Source organism: Ammodytes marinus, assembly GCF_949987685.1.
Source record: "Ammodytes marinus genome assembly, chromosome: 18".
In the NCBI taxonomy this organism is placed as follows: domain Eukaryota; kingdom Metazoa; phylum Chordata; class Actinopteri; order Uranoscopiformes; family Ammodytidae; genus Ammodytes; species Ammodytes marinus.
Window position 1 is genome coordinate 21,370,323 of NC_137222.1, and position 18,240 is coordinate 21,388,562.

The window sequence follows — 18,240 nt, forward strand, 5'->3', positions numbered from 1 at the left end:
TCATCCTTTGCTGATCCATGCAGCTCCGAATCGACTACGTCAAGTTCAGTGGGGGAGACGGAAAGTACAGCAATTAATTTTCACAAAATAAAGGTTTATCAAGGTTATTTCAGGTGATCACATTTAGTTAAATAGTCCAGGTTCAGGACACATGTTCCGTCTGTGAGGAAATGATATAGCCTATTATAAGAGCATACTTATAGCCTACTGTTGTAGGCTACTTTCAAATAGCCTATTTGAGTAGGCTATTTAAGGCTTCAAGGCAATTGAAATAGACAGAACATGTATTTTTTTAATAGTTTAACTAGGCCTAATTGTAGCCTACATTAACAACAGCCATTGATAAACTGGTTTGCATACATTCATCCATTTAGGCTATTATTAAATAGGCCTATAGAGGAACTATAAAAAGATTTAGTAAATCTTACAAAAACTTTAAAACAGTAAAGAAATATTTCTTAATCTATAAATACTAATAATTGATGAAAAGTATCATGATAATAATTGAATTCACAAATAGGCTAGCCTACATCTTTTAAAAATACAATTTTTTATTAGGTTTTAAGAAATGCTCTATTTGAATCTCCATGCCCCTTGAGGTCCTCAATAGGCATTCTTCCATCACTTGTGATTGCTTGTGTAAAACCAGAAAACTTTCAGTTCTCCAGCCATTCTGTTGTCGATTTATACAAATCCCGCTTTTAATCTGAAAAGAACCCTAGCCGGAAACCCTCACCTGACCATGTCTAACTTGACAGTGTCAGTGAGCAGTGAGCGCATCAGTGGAGCTGTGATAGTCTGAACTGACCTGTCGACGGATCTAACGGGATACATTGTGGATATATTCTCAGCGCGGTTAACCTTCTTATTACTATTAGCCTCTTCGGGGCTAAAATAACTCATCATCCTGGAAGAGGCCGGAGAACCGCGGATATCTACGCGGCATGGCTGCTTCGTGTCCCACGGCAGGTGTGAGGAGATGATGCCGGGAGAGCAGCCGGCGGGAACCGGTCGGGTGGTTCTGGTGAAGAAGATCGTCATGAAGGACGGAACCGCGGTGGGTGGACGACCCGCCATTTTATTTCATTTATTAAACCTATTTTATATAGCCTACAGATCTGCTATGGTATTAACCTGTAGGATTATAAACCCAGCACTAATCTGGGGGTATTTAATGTTGTTGTCAAACCCTGTAGGCTAGTCTAGCCTATAAAACCCAATTAACTAGGCTTACTCTGTTATCTACACCTGAGATTTTCTTTTAATATTAAGTCGGCGGCGACCATAAAACAGAAAAATTCATAACTTTTACATTTTACTGAATTAAAACACTTAAAATACCCCAAATATTTCTTTAACGACGTGTGAATGTGAATTTGAATGCCACTGTGACGGCATGAAATGTTCCAGTTGATAACTAATGAAAAAAGGCCCCAATAAAGAACCGGTCTGGTCCAAAATGGCTGTTTCTCTGGATGGATGGATGGATGGAGAGTGTGTGTTGTGCGGCCGTATATAGTCTATGGTTGTGTGGCCCACAGACAGCTCGGCTTAGCGGGGGGTGATGTGGTCAGGATGCATCCATTATCTATTACATAACAGCGCGAACCGAGGGAGCCTGCTGATCCGCCAGCCTCCATTTTAACATCCCTCATGAGAAAACAACAACGTAGTGTGTGTGATTAACAAAAAAAATAAAAACATAGGCCATCAAAATAACCTTCATCTCTATAATGACAGTGACAGCATCAAGAAGCTATAGGCCTACTGGCTCACTGAGGTTGCTATCATGGAGTGGACCGCTGCTCCTGAAGGCTCACATAGGCCTTTAAGGATCTGGGAAAACTGATGAGCATTTTAAACAGGTTATCGATTGACACATAATACATCAACTTAAAAAAAGAAAGATTAATAATGACAGAAGTCCTACTTGATTCAATAGTAGTTGCATAAAGACGATCTCTTCAAATTGGAAGAAAAATGAAATAATAAATAAATACATTGGCCAAATAATAAACAAAACTACATTAAAACTGGGACTATACTCGGTAACATACAGACATTTTGAGGGGCGGCAAAAAAAGCCCCTGAAAATGCCAAGCAAAAAAAAGGGGCAACCCTCTCAGGATCATGCTAATAAGAGCATGCAAATGTGAGAGGTCATTTAGTTTATGGTTCATTGTTTATATGTTTATAATGGTTATGTTATAATTTTATTATAAGTTTGAAGGTTTAACTGCATTTTGGTTTCAGGTAATGTTTAATTTGTTTTTTCAGTCTTTAAAGATCTCCTATTATACTACTTTTCTGGTCTTAATTTCTTGTTAAAAACTGCTATAGAGCAACCTGACACGAATCACATCACAAAAAACCATGTAGATTTTCGGGAAACTCTTCCACTCATCTGAGCGCGCACTGCAGTCTCTCTCAACTCTCAGCTTTGTGCTTCTCCGCTCCCCCCCCCCCCCTCCTGCAAACCCCACTCCGTTGTGATTGGTTACCTTCCTTCTGGAACACGTTCAGTGGCGCGAGGCGCAAGGCAGACTTGAGCAGGAAGGTGGGGGCATGTTGTAGCATTACCATACATGGAAACATCCGCTTTTCGTGACGACAAGAATATCAGGAAATTCTGAAACGATTTGATCACGTGACTTCTCGACCGGCTGCCCTAGTGTTTAGTGCTCTGCACAGACACCCCAGACGGTCAGCAGGGAATACGTCTAAATGCATGTACGTCATTATTTGATAAGCTAGTATGGTTAAACATGACTATAAATCATTATAACAACGTTTATAGGTCAGAAAAGTCAAAAACTATAATAGGTCCTCTTTAAAACATTTATTATAAGTGCAATGTAGTCCTATACACAACATGGAAGATTCAATTCCTACTGCCACACAACCATAAGGCTGTGGTTTAAAAACTTAACACTGCGGGGGAAGCTTGCCATTATTTCCAACCTACAGTATATAGACCTAGTATCCTAAACCTAAGTGTGTGTGAGGGGGGGGGGGGGGGGCACATATCAAGTCAGAAGCCAAAAGGGCAGGTGGGGTCTATCTGTGCACGGGCCTGGCTACACTCTTAAGTCAAAATAAAAGCAGGTTTTACAAGTTATATCCATTGGTTGACCAGGTGAGCTGAGCGAATATATGGACATTTCAGGAAGTGCTTTTCTAAATGTGGGATGCAAATAAAAAGACAAACTGATGAAATTATATTTTATGACAATTGAGTCAACGGAAACCAATTAATAAGAATACAACATCTTCATTGATATCAGTTACAATCTTGGCTACCACCAAGCGGTCTTTTGCCCCTTGTTTGTACACAATAAACTTGTCTATCTATAGTAACAGTAGCAGAACATTTAATTTTGCAGCTGAAGGAGCCTCTGCTTTTACATGGGCATTAAGCTTGATTTATAGACATTCATCCTTATTCTTGTCTTCACATTTAACAACGTCCGTCAGCACCAGTAAACTCAAATCCATTCAAATCAAATCAGTTTTATTTGTATAGCCCAATATCACAATTTGCCTCAGTGGGCTTTACATTCCATACAGTATGACACCCTGCCCTTAGACCCATACGGCCTCCACACACATCCTGCGTCTACCTCTGGAGCGCGTCGCCTTACCTTACTGCTACCTCTCTCGCGCTTTTTTCGGACACATGGAACGTCTCAGCAGCTGCTGCTGCAGCAGCGCTGCTTTTAAAAGCCCTGTTTTCATAGATAATTTCTAGTTCTTTCATGTCATTTATGATGCATATGATTTATATTGAGTCTAATATTGAGTCTCGACAGTAATCCGTGCGCTCCATTGCCTTTTTTGCCACATTTTCGCTTGTTGGAAGTTTTATTTTGAAAGGGACACACCAGGAAATGGTGAAACTACAGCGAAAGCTGCCTGTATGAAGTCAATATGACTCTCAGTATTTCTCTATCAGTTAAAGCAGAGAGACCCGAGAGAGACGCGCGTCTCTCAGAAAAAAATAGGCGAGCCTCCTGAGGTAAAGTGGAGCGTCGCTGCAGACGTGCCTCTGACGGCCGTCTGCAGCGCGGCCTAGGTTGGATGTGTGTCCGCTCTAGGTTGATAACACGGTCAGTGACAAAAAGTCCGACGCAGACGCGCAGTAGACGCTCAGTAGAGGTAGGATGTGTGTGGAGGCCGTTAGCTCGGCTGAGAAAAAACTCCCAGTAAAAACCCAAGAGTCAACCCCCCCCCATCCCTTCAGTCCCCACCCCCTGGCATCTCTGTCTCCACCATGGACACTGATCTGCAGTTCCTTTTATGAGGAGGTGTGTACATAAGCTGCGTCACATCTAACAGTGTCACCTCAGAGCCTACGCACACACTGCATATCCCAGCACAACATGTGTCATCTTTTCAGGAAACATCTCTGTCCTGTTTCCCAGCACCGATGTGCGTCTGACTGAAGAAAAAGCATTTTATCACTTGATTCCCTCCCGTGGATGAGCCAGAAATAGCCTCAGCAGCATCTTGAACACTTGTTGTATGTGTGACTAGTCAAGTGTGTGCTGCAGGCGTTGATTAAGAATTTTTTTTCTGCCATACATTTCATATTACTTGAAGAAATAAACACACAAATGAGTAACTGTAATGACTAATACACAGAAATGTTTAGAATTCTCAGGGCAAGATATTAGAAAATATACTGTAGTTTACAGCTTCAGTTATTTCCTAACTATCTCTGAGTACTAACGTGACATCTGTCCAATGCTTGGTACTTCAATGTAACTTGTGGATATTCTTGCTCCCCATAGGATAAGTCCCGATGGCTTTAATGACATTTGGACCTTTCCTCTCATACATACGGCAGACTATTTGTGTGGAGCAGCTGCCAATAAAATTATTATAGGAAAAAAAATTATCAGCCATGTTACACGTATCAAAGGCGACCCTAAAAATCGAAAGATAATACAAACCTTCACTCCTGTAATTATCTTTTTTAAGATAATTTTTTGGGCATTTTCAAGCTTTATTAGATAGTTCAGAGTTGAAATGGGAGACAGAGGGGGGATGACCTGCAGTATAGGTCCACGGGTCAGATTTGAACCCGAAACAACTGCAACGAAGGCCGGAGCCAATATGGTACGCGCTCTATCCACTACGCCACCGGAGCGCCCCATAGATATCTTTTTCTGATACCACACACAGTCACCTGCTGACGAGAAGCTTAGTCTCACAGGAGAGCAGCAAAGCATAACTCATTATCTAATTAGTCCAAATCTGTGGTAGTGTTATAATTCAAGCTAAAGATAGAGAATAGTTCACATTACCACCTAAATCCTGTGGAACTGTGTCAGTATATGCTGACAATTATACTCAACCTATTTTAATCAACCAAAAAAAGAGGTCATCTGACAAGACTCTTATGGTTCAAATGTTACCCTTTGCTTGGAAATGCTCCCCCATTGTGTTTCAGAGAAATTTAGGAAGCACTTATACATTTCCATAGTATATATAAATGCTGCTTGTTTGTAATGTGATCATTGGTTTGATTATTATAGTCACTGTATGCTGCATCGAAAATGAACTTTCCCTGCAAACATTTTGCTCCCAGAATCCACCAAGGTAGAACAACACCAAGTCTGAATCATTGTAACGCTGTTATCTACGGTCCAAGCTTCAGCTGTGATGATGATACTTTTCTTTGCACGCTTCTTTTACAAAATAATTGAAAAGATACGATTTCACCCAATCTCTGTGAGGTGGAGAGAGGACTGTGAGTGTCAGTGAATGGCAGTGTGTTTGAGGAAAGACTAAAGTGATAAGAAGAATCATTTTCAACTCCTTTCGTTCACCTTTATCTGGCGTTGCTACGGAGGCCTGGTCCGATGCTCACCAAAAGCGGACCAAATAAGCGTATAGAGACCTTGTTGAAGGGCTTGTCTCAGTACGCTTCCTAACAAACTGGTGCGCTGCGCTCTGTTTTTGGTGAGAACGTGCGTCCGACCCAACTTCAGGAAGCCCTGTGTAACGATCTCCCGTAGCCAGCTATACACTATGCATTATGGGATGAAGAAGACAATCTACTTCCTGTAGTTTCTTTCTGTAGTTTTCCTGCATGGAAATTCTGACCAATTGTAAAGGAGTTCAGGAACTAGGTTATTGCTGCCCCTCAGACACGTCAGACTAATGAGTGTCAAGAACGTTCTCAAGGTGATAATGCCGCTGCAGTTTGGTTCACTTCACCAGGCCGGACCAGAGGGAACGATAGGTGTGAAAGAGAACCCGACCTGGGGAAAAATGAAATAATGAATCTCACATCTGGTGCAAACCAAGTAAGCAAACCAAGGAAACTAACTAGATGTGGTCTTTTAGGTGTGAAAGCTCCTTTAAATGTTTCTCTAAAAAAGATGTATGGTCTTGTTAGCTTAGGAAATGATGACAGGTCTCATGACATCATCAAACAGACACAGATTTCATTGGTAAAAAAAAAATAGATTTTTCTGATTGGGAACTTTTGGATAAAACCACAACTCCACAGTTTTCTTTTTACCATTTAGTCAAGTGACATGTGGGGTAACCAGTTTCATGTCTCTGCCAGCTGGTTTTACTGGAAATGCTGTTTATTCATCACTCCTAAGATGTCACATGCACAGAGTCCCCTCTTCTCACCTCCTACTCCACCAGCAACCCCACCAATGACGCTCCATACTGCTCAGGTTAAGATGATGCTGGACAGGCTGAAGCCAGGGAAAGCAGTTGGACCCAATGACATCAGCCCAAGGCTACTGAAGACTTGCTCTTCAGAGTTGTGTGGTATTCTTACACACCTGTTCAACCTGAGCTTGCGCCTATAGAAGGTCCCAAGGCAGAAGGTACCTGTCCCAAAGAAGACCCATCCCACGCACCACAATGACTACAGACCAGTAGCGCTCACTTCACATATCATGAAGACATTTGAGAGACTTGTCCTCTCCTACATCAGGACTAGTGTATCTACCCAAATGGACCCTAACATCAGTGTCGATGATGCCCTCATTTACATGCTGCAGAGGGCGTACACACATGTGGACACCCCTGATGCATCTGTAAGGATAACATTATTTGACTTCTCATCTGCCTTTAATACCATCCAGCCGCGTCTGTTAGGGGAGAAGATGGAGATGATGTAGGTGGATCCATTACTGGTACTGTGGTGTTTGGACTACCTTTATCTCAGACCACGGTATGTGCGCCTACAGAACAATGTCTCAGGCACCATCCTGAGCAGCACAGGGGCTCCACAAGGAACTGTGCTGGCTCCATTCCTGTTCACCATCTACACAGCGGATTACAAACACAACAAGAAAAGCTGCTTCTTGCAAAAATATTGAGACGACACAGCTGTTGTTGGCTTCATCAAAGGGGGAAATGGGGAGGAGTACAGAGACACCATAGACAAGTGGAGTACACACAATAATCTCCATCTCAACACCACAAAGACAAAGGAGATAGTTGTGGATTTCAGGAGGGGGAGGAGGAGGACTCAACCAACACCAATCAGCATCGGGGGCACTGTGGTGGAGATGGTCGCCAACCACAGGTACCTTGGTGTGCAGCTCGACAGTGAGCTGGACTGGAAAAGCCACTTGGAGACGGTGTACAAGAAGGGACAAAGTCGACTCTTTTTCTTGAGGAGACTAAAGTCATTAAACATCTGCCAACCCCTACTGTGCACTGTCTACCACTCAGTGGTGGCCAGTGCTCTGTTTTTCGCTGTGGCATGTTGGGGAGAAGGTGCCCATAGGTGACAGTTATGTCTGTCCATAAACTGTTGTGACACTGTAATTTCTGTAAAGGATTATTAAAGGATCTATCTATCTGTTATGGAATCCCTGTTTCGCCGAAGGACTTCTCTATTGTCCTGAAGCTGTACCCTTGGCCATCATTTCACTTATTAAATTCCTTTAAGGAAGTGGCAATCTCACCCTATACTATTGAATGTTACCAAACCAAACTGTTTGGAAATCTTCATGAAAAACCAAGAGTAAGCAGAAGGCAATTCATCAACTTTTTACACACTTTAGGTTCACACCTCTAATCTCCATCCACGGCAGACATAAAACTTTGAATCATGATATCAAAATAATCTTCATTTTTTTAAAATGGTGTTGTGCCCCTTTAATTTTAGAGTCACATTAAAATGGAATTTTGATTGTAAAATGTATCTATGTGTGTGTGTGTGTGTGTGTGTGTGTGTGTGTGTGTGTGTGTGTGTGTGTGTGTGTGTGTGTGTGTGTGTTTCAGCTCCAGCAGGGTATCGGCAGGCCCAGTGTGTACCATGCGGTGGTGGTGATCTTCCTGGAGTTCTTTGCCTGGGGATTACTCACCACGCCCATGCTCACTGTGAGTGACACTGTGCACTGGTGGGGAGATGGGGGGGGGGGGCATGTACAGATCGGGGATCAGCTAGAATCATCGTTAATAAGGAGATGGCTGCACTGCACACTGGATGGGATATGATTTACATTTTGTTAACCTCATAGCATAATTGTCTAAATCTACTCTAGTCTACATCTACTCTACTGTACATCTACTTTTCGTTAGCCTAATGGCATTATTGCCTAAGTCATATCTTAAGGGTTATAGAGTAGGGTAAAGTAGATGTAGAGTAGAGTTGATGTATAATAAAGTAAATGTAGAGTAAAAGTAGAGTAGAGTAAATATGATTTAGGCAATTATGCTATGAGGCTAACGATTTTAGATTTGTCACATCATGTCAGCAGCGCCGCTATAGAGACTCAACAACGCACCAGTCTAGTTCAAGTCCTGTTCTCCAGATCAAAGTTTAGTGCTTCTGCTTTTTGCTTCAAAGTTGGTCTGAATTCTAACAACAGATCTTTCTGAGCTCTGACTCTCTGACTGTATCTGTGGCAGAAAAAGACATCCATCTATAGAGTACTGAACGTTCATACTGATTGTTTTGTCAATATTGTAGTTACGGCCGATGAGATATTTTCAGACATACTGTATTACAGTGAAAAGTTAATGATATAAGTAAAGGTACATGTGTAGAGTCACCTTATTATAGTGAGTGACTCTGTGTTCATTAAAACAGCAGTACATTGTCTTTATCCAGAGAAACATCCAGTTAGTGTTAATCTGTATAAGCAGTGTCACGTTCACTGTGGTCTGGACCACCCCCTTATATGAATTATGAAGTCATATGAAACAGAAATCTTCTCTTGGTGGTGTGCAGTGTCATCCGGAATTCAATTTTTGTTGTAAGAAGAGATTTTGTCCAATATCCAATAAACCTCCTGTGCTTAAAACACTCAACCCCTTGAGTCTTGAAAACCGACCGTAAAGTTTTGTTGTAAGATGTATAGTTTGGCTGTTGCTCCACACACTTACATGTGTACTCTGTGTAGCAGTTGTTAAGGTTTCTGTTTTGCCTTTTCTTCACAGGTTTTACATGAAACATTTCCCCAACACACGTTCCTGATGAACGGACTCATACAGGGAGTGAAGGTAAGAACTTCAAGTCAACTCTTGTCATTTCAAATTGCTGCTATAATTCAGGCCTCGATGATTTTCAGGCCTGAGTACAAATAGGCCCAGGTAGCCATTGGTACTAACTAATGACTAGTGAAAATATCTTCATGTTCAAAGGAGGAATCCATTTTGAATCTTGTTTCTTATAAGCCACACCAACAGAAAATGTAGTTCACTATTGCAGGCGCTTGTATTAGTTTGGCTTGTTTCAGGAAGTTGTCACTGACCCCGCCTCTTCCTGTCCAGGGTCTGCTGTCATTCATGTCGGCTCCTCTGATTGGAGCGCTGTCGGACGTGTGGGGCAGACGGACGTTCCTATTGGTCACCGTCTTCTTCACCTGCGCCCCCATCCCTCTGATGAGGCTCAGCCCATGGTACGACTCATTCTACTCTACCCTGTATAGTTATGTTACTGCCATTCAATGACAGGCTTGTGAGACTAGGGCTGGGTATGGAAGTTGGATACTTTTTTTGGCAACAACCGAGATGCCTTGATACCATCGAGTATGGAACAATGTCTTGTCGTTCAAAACCACTTTCAAATTCCTAAGGGGTTAATGTCTTCAAACTGAGTGAGCCAATAAGCAAGTGGCATGCCTGATCTAAAAGTGCTGGTGATTGTCTATGTCGAGGCATCAAGGAAAAACACATGAGGTCACAACATGGGTTATGCAGTATGCATCAGTAAGCCTTACATACTGACTAGCACATTTGTCATTCATTGTATTGTTAACATTTTGTTCCTTTTCATCGAATCGCATACTCTTTCTTTTTTCTATTCTGCATACTACATCCGACGATAAAAATAATCTAGTTAGGATGCAGTAGTAGGCATACTATCAGGACATACTTTTACTTATTTATTTCATCATAACATTGCGCCTTGATCTTGCCTCTTGCTTTTATATCCGTCGCATCCCTGTTTGTTTTCATATGGAGGCTCCGTTGATGTGACGTCACTTCAGGTTCGCACTGGATTGTGGGTCTGAAAAGGATGCTGTTTTCAACACTTAAAATCTTGGCCGGATGTAGTAGACATCTGGGTCTTTCTAACCATCCTAAATCTGGCCACAAGAATCGGAACATACTAAATATTTTTTCTACCATACAAAATAGTAGAACGTATGTGATTCGGAACGCAGGGTTTGTCTGCATGAATCTGATCTGTTAACAGCTGTTCCTCCCCCCTGCTTGTCTTGCAGGTGGTACTTTGCCATGATCTCCATGTCTGGAGCTTTCTCCGTCACCTTCTCCGTCATCTTCGCCTACGTGGCTGATGTGACGGACGCGAGGGAGAGGAGCACAGCGTACGGTCTGGTAAGGACTCCTGTTGACGTGTGCTCCCCAGTATTCAAACCTAATATGGACATCTTATCAAGAGAGAGTGCAAATGACAACATAGTCAGGTATATGCAGCTCTGGAAAAAATTAAGAGACCACTCCAAATGTGCAGTATCTCTCGTTTTACTTTTTAGAGGCATATGTTTGAGTAGAATGAACATTTTGGTTTTATTATATGAACTACTGACAACATTTATACCAAATGACAATACATTTGTTGTCATTAAGAGCATTTTCAATAAGTAATGTAGAGATGAGGATTTAAGAAAAATCCAGAATGGTCTCCGATATGCAGAATTGTAATGTACATATTCAATACAATACAGATTTGAACAAAGTGGCGCAGAAAAAACAAACGTGTAGGGCTTGTGTTGGTCCACCTTCATGTGGATATGATCTTGAAACCAATCGAATAAACAAATAAATAATAGCCTGAAAGTAAGCGTTGATAATGAGTTAGCCCTTTGTCAGCTTGATGACACATACTGTACATCCAGCTGCATAGTAGAACCCTGCTGCTGCTGTCGAAAAAGCTTAATTTCTTAGCTCCATCGAACTAAAGTGCAGCTTTAACCGTCTTATCCACCCTCTACAACTCTCTTCTCCTCCACCTCCTGGGGGGTGGGTGGTAGGATGGCCTAGAGTAAAGGTGGCCGACAAGTAACCATAAGGTTGCTGGTTCGATCCCCGGCACCGGACAGGAGGGTGTTAGTTGTAAAACTAGTAGTGGCTGGTATTTCGTCTACGGTGCCCACCATCTCTACCATTGGTTCCTTGAGCAAGGTACTTAACCCCAAAAACTGCTCCAGGGGCGCTGTACTGCGGCTGACCCTGCGCTATGACCCCCACCGAAGTGTGGTAACTTGAGAGGGGATATGCGAAAAGACAAATTTCAATGTAACCATTGACTAATAAAGTAACTTAACTTAACTTAACTCCTCCTCTCCCATAGGTATCAGCTACGTTTGCAGCCAGCCTGGTGACGAGCCCTGCCATCGGGGCCTACCTCTCCGCCTGGTACGGGGACAACATGGTGGTGCTGCTGGCCACACTCATCTCTCTGGCCGACATCTGCTTCATCCTGCTGGCTGTGCCCGAGTCTCTGCCCGAGAAGATGAGGCTCACCACCTGGGGGGCGCCCATATCCTGGGAGCAGGCCGACCCCTTCACTGTTAGTAAACGCTCATTCAGACTAGAGGCTGGGATTGGTTGATTTTTTACATTTTTTTCCCCAAAACGATTTTTATTGAAATTTAGTTTCTTTTTTATGTAAACATACAAACATTTAAAACATTTAAACCCCCACCCACCCCCGCCCAAAACAATGCTTGGACTTAGTTAAAAAAAAAATAAACCTATTAAAAAAACATGTACACAGTCATACTAAACTTAAAAGGAGCTTAGTTAATTGGGTGAGTTTTTATTACACATTGATTAATTGATTACATTTTGTATTTTTTCTCAATGATTTGATTCTCTTCTCTGTTTTGGACACAGTATGTATGTAGAGTATGAAAAGGCATCTTAAAGGTTGAGTCAGCGATTCAGGAGAACGCTTGTTGTTAAAATCACTTTTGGTCAAAATCTGTGACTATCTCCTCACCATCGGCTGCTACCTGTGCGTACTGTGGTGCGGCGCTGAAAAAGAAATCCAGTGTTGTATGTAAACAAAAGGGGCCCGACTGTAGCAACATGTCCGGTTACAGAGCCTTGGCTATGTATAGCATTGTTTTTTTGTTTTGTTTTTTTCTTTTCAGCGTGCACAAGGTACCAACAGGAGATATACACAGATTTTGACAACAAAGATTCTCCAGAAATGTTTAGTTGGCCTTTAAGCACATTAAGCAACACTAACCTTATTTTAAAAATGTGATGATGCTATAGGATTCACTGTTGTATTGAATGTCTCTCTCTCTCTCTCTCTCTCCCTCTCTGTCTCTCTCTCTCTCCTTAGTCTCTGAGGAAGGTTGGTCAGGACCCCACAGTCTTACTCATCTGTATCACTGTGTTCCTGTCTTACCTACCTGAAGCCGGACAGTACTCCAGCTTCTTCCTATACCTCAGACAGGTAGAGAGACACTGCAGTGTTTTCCCATCAATACTAGCATTATGACTGGCACTGCTTGGCCCTTAAACGTATATGTTAGAATGTTAACAATACCTTTAATAATATGTTGTTTTAATGTGTGTGTTCTTCTCACTAGGTCATCAATTTCTCCTCCACAACCATCGCTGTGTTTATTGGCGTGGTGGGCATTCTGTCCATTATAGCCCAGGTAACACACACACACACACACACACACACACACACACACACACACACACACACACACACACACACACACACACACACACACACACACACACACACACACCTTTTATTTAGCTGCCAAAAATGCAGAAGAAGAATATTTCTGCAGTCCAGCAATTGAGTTACAGCAGTAACTGTTCAGTTAGCCAGCTAACAAGCATCATACACATCACAGACATTGTTGGAGATACACATATACTGTACATACAGCATGTGCTTGGGTGTATACAGAGGAAGTAGACCAATGAATTAGTCAGGTCGATTTATCTAGCTGACTTTATGGCATTTTGAGATAATCAGCATCGATTATTGGTCGACCACTTGTTAACAGTTGAAACGAAAAGTATAAATGGACACAAATAATCTAATAAAATAATATGTATATTTATTAACACAATTTGTCAATCCATTTTTTTTAAATACATTTTTATTGTTATCGCACTTTTCATACTCATGAGTAGCTCAAAGTGCCTTACAGAGATTAAAAACAACAACAGAAAAATAAAACAACTGCAAATAAAGTCAAGAGAAAAAAATTAAAAGAGACCCAACCAACCCTTCCACCCCCCTAGACATGCACAGAGACATACACAAATACATACACACACAGACACACAAACTCACGACACTCCTACATACACTAGCTGTCACTAAAGAGACATGGCTGGGCACTGAGACCTAAGGCGTGGAGGAAGCTACCTTTGGGGGGGGGGGGCAACCACACTTGTATGAAGACTTACTACATATAATAATAAATGTTGATCTTTCTCTCTCTTGTTCAGACTCTCCTCCTCACTCTGCTGATGAGGACGCTGGGGAACAAAAACACTGTGCTGTTGGGTCTGGGCTTCCAGGTCCTTCAGCTGGCCTGGTACGGATTAGGATCGGAGCCATGGTGAGATCTGTGTGTGTGTGTGTGTGTGTGTGTGTGTGTGTGTGTGTGTGTGTGTGTGTGTGTGTGTGTGTGTGTGTGTGTGTGTGTGTGTGTGTGTGTGTGTGTGTGTGTGTGTGTGTGGCTTTGTTTTAAAAATGAGAACCCTGTTAAAGGTTGTTGTAATACAATCCTTACGGGTGCATACTTGATATACTATGCTACCATAGACTGAGGCTAAATTATCCAGGTAAAAGTCAAAAGTAAAACAAGACTTTAGTCAAAACATAATCCTGTTTGCAGGGGCGCCCTTAGCTCAGTTGGTAGGGCGTCCCCCCCATGGGCCTCGGCCAGCAGCGGACCCGGGTTCGATTCCAGCCCGCGGTCGTTCTCTGCATGTCACTCCCCTCTCTGCCCCATTTCAACTCTGTCTCTACACTATCAATAAAGCATAAAAATGCCAAAAAGATATATCTTAAAAAAAAAGAAAAAAAAACATAATCCTGTTTGCCAGTTAATGCTTGCATACTATTTTATTTAATTTTTTTATTATTGACAAAAAGTATTTTTCCACTCTTATCAGTACAATATATTGGCCTATATATATATTTTTTTATTTCTTTATTTAGAAGGGACAGCGCACATTGATAAACATGAGCACCAAAGTTCAACATGTAAATGTAACAGATTTAGCCATGCAGGCTCATTTTCACCTGTAGTCCCTGGCAGGTTGATGGCTTAAAAGAAACATTTAAAATAAAAAAATAAAATACAAAAATACAACACATAAGCACAAAAATGAAATGACACAAGCACAGACAAGTAAAATGACACAATGCATTTTCCAGCCCATAACAGGTTGGTGATGTGTGAAAAACATGAAGCAAGCGTACAGACACAGATAAAAGTGCATGAACATATAGCACGTTAAAACACATAAGCATTTAAAGAAAGACAAAAAGCACAGACAAAGAGCATGCAAGTGGCATGAATGCAGACAAAAACACATAAGCACAAACAAGGAGCATACAGATAAGGAGCATAAACTCAGACACAAACACAACTAGTAGACATAACATTAAAGTATTTTTAGGTTAAAGTGTAACATATGTGTTTGAGGAACGTAGCATAGCATACCATAGCAAGATTTTCTGATGTCGCTGGAGTATAAATATCTCTTAAGTCCAATAAAGGACAGTACAGAGCTGCTAACGTTAGCCAGCAATCTGTTAGCATCCAGGACCAGTGGGATACAACTACACAGCTTTTCATTAGCAGGAGCTGTATCCTCACAGACTTATACTGTTAGTTAATGTAATACTAAGTCATGGCTCAGTGACTCCTCTAGCTGTTTAGTTCATCACTGGACGTCCTGAAGCTTTCAGCTCATGTGCAAGCAGACAAACACGCAGTTTAAAAGGTGGAGTCAATGATTTATGGAGAACGCTTGTTTTCAAAATCTATTTAGTCAACATCAGTGAATATTTCATCATGATTCGCTACCTATACGTATTGTGTGTGGGCTGAAAAACAAATCAGCCGTTATTACACAGGCTAGGCTCTGAAAATGAGTTTGCAAACAAAGGGACCCACCATAGCTAGCAAAATGCCGTTTAACAGAGCCTAGGCTGTGTATTAAAACTGGATATTGTTCCAGCGTGCGCGCGCGCGCACACACACACACACACTCACACACACACCGTACAGACAGGTAACGGCTCCTGAGATATTCACAGACAAGCGTTCTCCAAAATTGCCCTAAACTACATACTGTACATTTATAACATCTTGAAAAACAGTATTGAACCACATCACATAAAAGGTCTGACATATACATGTGTGTGTGCGTGCGTGCGTGCGTGCGTGCGTGTGTGTGCGTGCGTGCGTGCGTGCGTGTGTGTGTGTGTGTGTGTGTGTATTAACAGGATGATGTGGGCAGCTGGTGCTGTAGCGGCGATGTCCTCCATCACCTTCCCAGCTATCTCTACTCTGGTGTCTCAGTCTGCTGATCCGGATAAACAAGGTGAAAAAAGACATTCCTCTCCTCTCTCTCTCTCCTCTCCCTCTTTCTCTCCTCTCCTCTCCTCTCCTCTCCTCTCCTCTCCTCTCCTCTCCTCTCCTCTCCTCTCCTCTCCTCTCCTCTCCTCTCCTCTCCTCTCCTCTCCTCTCCTCTCCTCTCCTCTCCTCTCCTCTCCTCTCCTCTCCTCTCTCTCTCTCCTCTCTGTCTCTCCTCTGTGTCTCTGTCTCCTCTAATAGTGTTGACTGAGTCAGCAGTAACACCCAGCTGCCCCCCCCCCCCTGTGTCAGGTGTGGTGCAGGGCATGATAACAGGGATCCGAGGGCTGTGTAACGGCCTGGGCCCGGCCATGTACGGCTTCATCTTCTTCCTCTTCAACGTGGAGCTCAACACCCTGGACCCCATCGAGGGAGAGTTCATCGACCCTCTGCCTCAACACCCTCCTACTGAGGTAAGGGACACATTCAACGGGGGTGCTCTGGTGGCGTAATGGGAAGCTTGCCATTATTTCCAACCTACAGTATAGTATAGGCACATATCAAGTCAGAGGCCAAAATGGTAGATGCTGGTGCTCTCCGGTGGCGTAGTGGATAAAGCGCGTACCATATTGGCTCTGGCCTTCGTTGCAGTGGTCACGGGTTCAAATCCGACCCGTGGACCTTTACTGCAGGACAGGTCATCCCCCCTCTCTCTCTGTCTCCCCATTTCAACTCTGTACTATCTCACTGTGACCTTGCATATTGTAAAAGCAATATCCCAATAATGCTTTGACGGGTTCTCTGCAAACTTTGCAAAAAATCACCCCCTGCTCAAAGATGAACTGATTAGATTTTGGAGGGTTTGCATAAAAAGTTGTGGATGGAAAACATACGTAGTGACTCTGGCTCCCCTCCTGGGGCTCAGCCTACCAGCTGCTGTCTATAAAGCACAGACACTTTCAATGGTTGATACCAAAAGGTTGTGTAAAAACTGTGCTTCAGATGAAAGACCAACTAATAATTTGTTTGTGTGTTCCTCAGCGAGCGCTGATCCCGGGCCCTCCCTTCCTGTTGGGGGCGTGCTGTGTGGTGGTGGCCTTCTGCGTGGCTCTCTTCATCCCAGAGAAGGTCTCTGCCCCCTGCTCCTCCTCTTCCTCACACCTGTCCCTCAGCGACAGCACTAAGCCCCATCCGGACAGCAAGGAGTCCATGTCCTCTCTGGCCGGGGTCCACATCAACACACCCCTCCCAGGCAGCGACGAAGAGGCCCCGCCCCTCGCCGCCAGCGACCAGGACATTGAGCCTCTGCTGCAGGACAGCATGGTTTGATTGACAGGTGGGAAGGACCACTCAGGGGCCGGGAGCTGTACGGTGGTTTGATTCGATTGGAAAAGACGAAGAAAGTGTAATACATTTTTTTCTTTGCCACAGGGAAGGGACTAAATGTACTTTTTTTTGTCAGAAGATTGCCTTTGGCAGCAAGACGCTCCCATAAGAGTTGAAGGAGGTACTAGCATATCACTCCGCTGACCAGGAGTGAAGACAGTACCATCCTACGAGCGACCAATGAGGAGGTTTTCGTTTGCGACGGGAGCAAAGAGCTGCAAAATAACGATGTCATCTTTTTGGTTTGATAGAAAGACTGTGGGGCCGACACAGTTTGAATGGAAAGCATCATTTAATAAGAGAAGAAAAGGGACCAAACTGCTTTTTTTGTTTTGTTTTTTATGGAAAGGGCGTGTCCAGTTTTTTGGGATACGCCCACATAACCCCCTCTCCCCCCCGCCCCCCAAAAAAGGGAAAGAGCAGTATTTTTGAGGTTTTAATGGAAGGATTATTTTTCATCTTTAAGCTTGAACTCTTTTGATTGTTTTTGTGATATGCTGTACCTGAAAAAATTTGTTTTTACCTTCAGCCGTATCATTTTTGAAGCTGTATTTTGATGCTGTGTTGATCGACTATTACTCATCGGTTCTTGTACAAAAAGGAAAACGTGTCTGCAACATATTTACAGCAGCCAAAACATTAGTGTTGATTCAGTTTTCATTTATTTATTTTTTAAAGAAGGTGAACATTTTGAAATGTTTTGTTGATAGTTTTTTCTCTTTTTTTTTCCAAAGGGATTTTTATTCTTTTTTAAAGTGTACAGTATCTACACCTGCTATGAACTATTGTTGTTAACACGTTTGATGTTAACCTATGAATGTGAATT

At 42.6% G+C, this 18,240-nt stretch overlaps 1 protein-coding gene across 1 annotated transcript; it reads left to right on the plus strand.

The window, feature by feature from the left end:
* Positions 1 to 949: 949 nt before the first annotated feature.
* Positions 950 to 17,357, plus strand: mfsd14ba (major facilitator superfamily domain containing 14Ba; the record flags this gene model as incomplete). The annotated part of the gene is made up of 12 exons (XM_080046335.1): positions 950 to 1,057; positions 8,263 to 8,361; positions 9,424 to 9,486; positions 9,757 to 9,884; positions 10,713 to 10,827; positions 11,804 to 12,022; positions 12,806 to 12,919; positions 13,056 to 13,127; positions 13,945 to 14,057; positions 15,959 to 16,056; positions 16,341 to 16,501; positions 17,070 to 17,357. The coding sequence occupies exons 1-12, from the start codon at positions 980 to 982 to the stop codon at positions 17,355 to 17,357; spliced, it is 1,548 nt and encodes a 515-aa protein (XP_079902461.1). The 5' UTR covers positions 950 to 979.
* Positions 17,358 to 18,240: the final 883 nt, after the last annotated feature.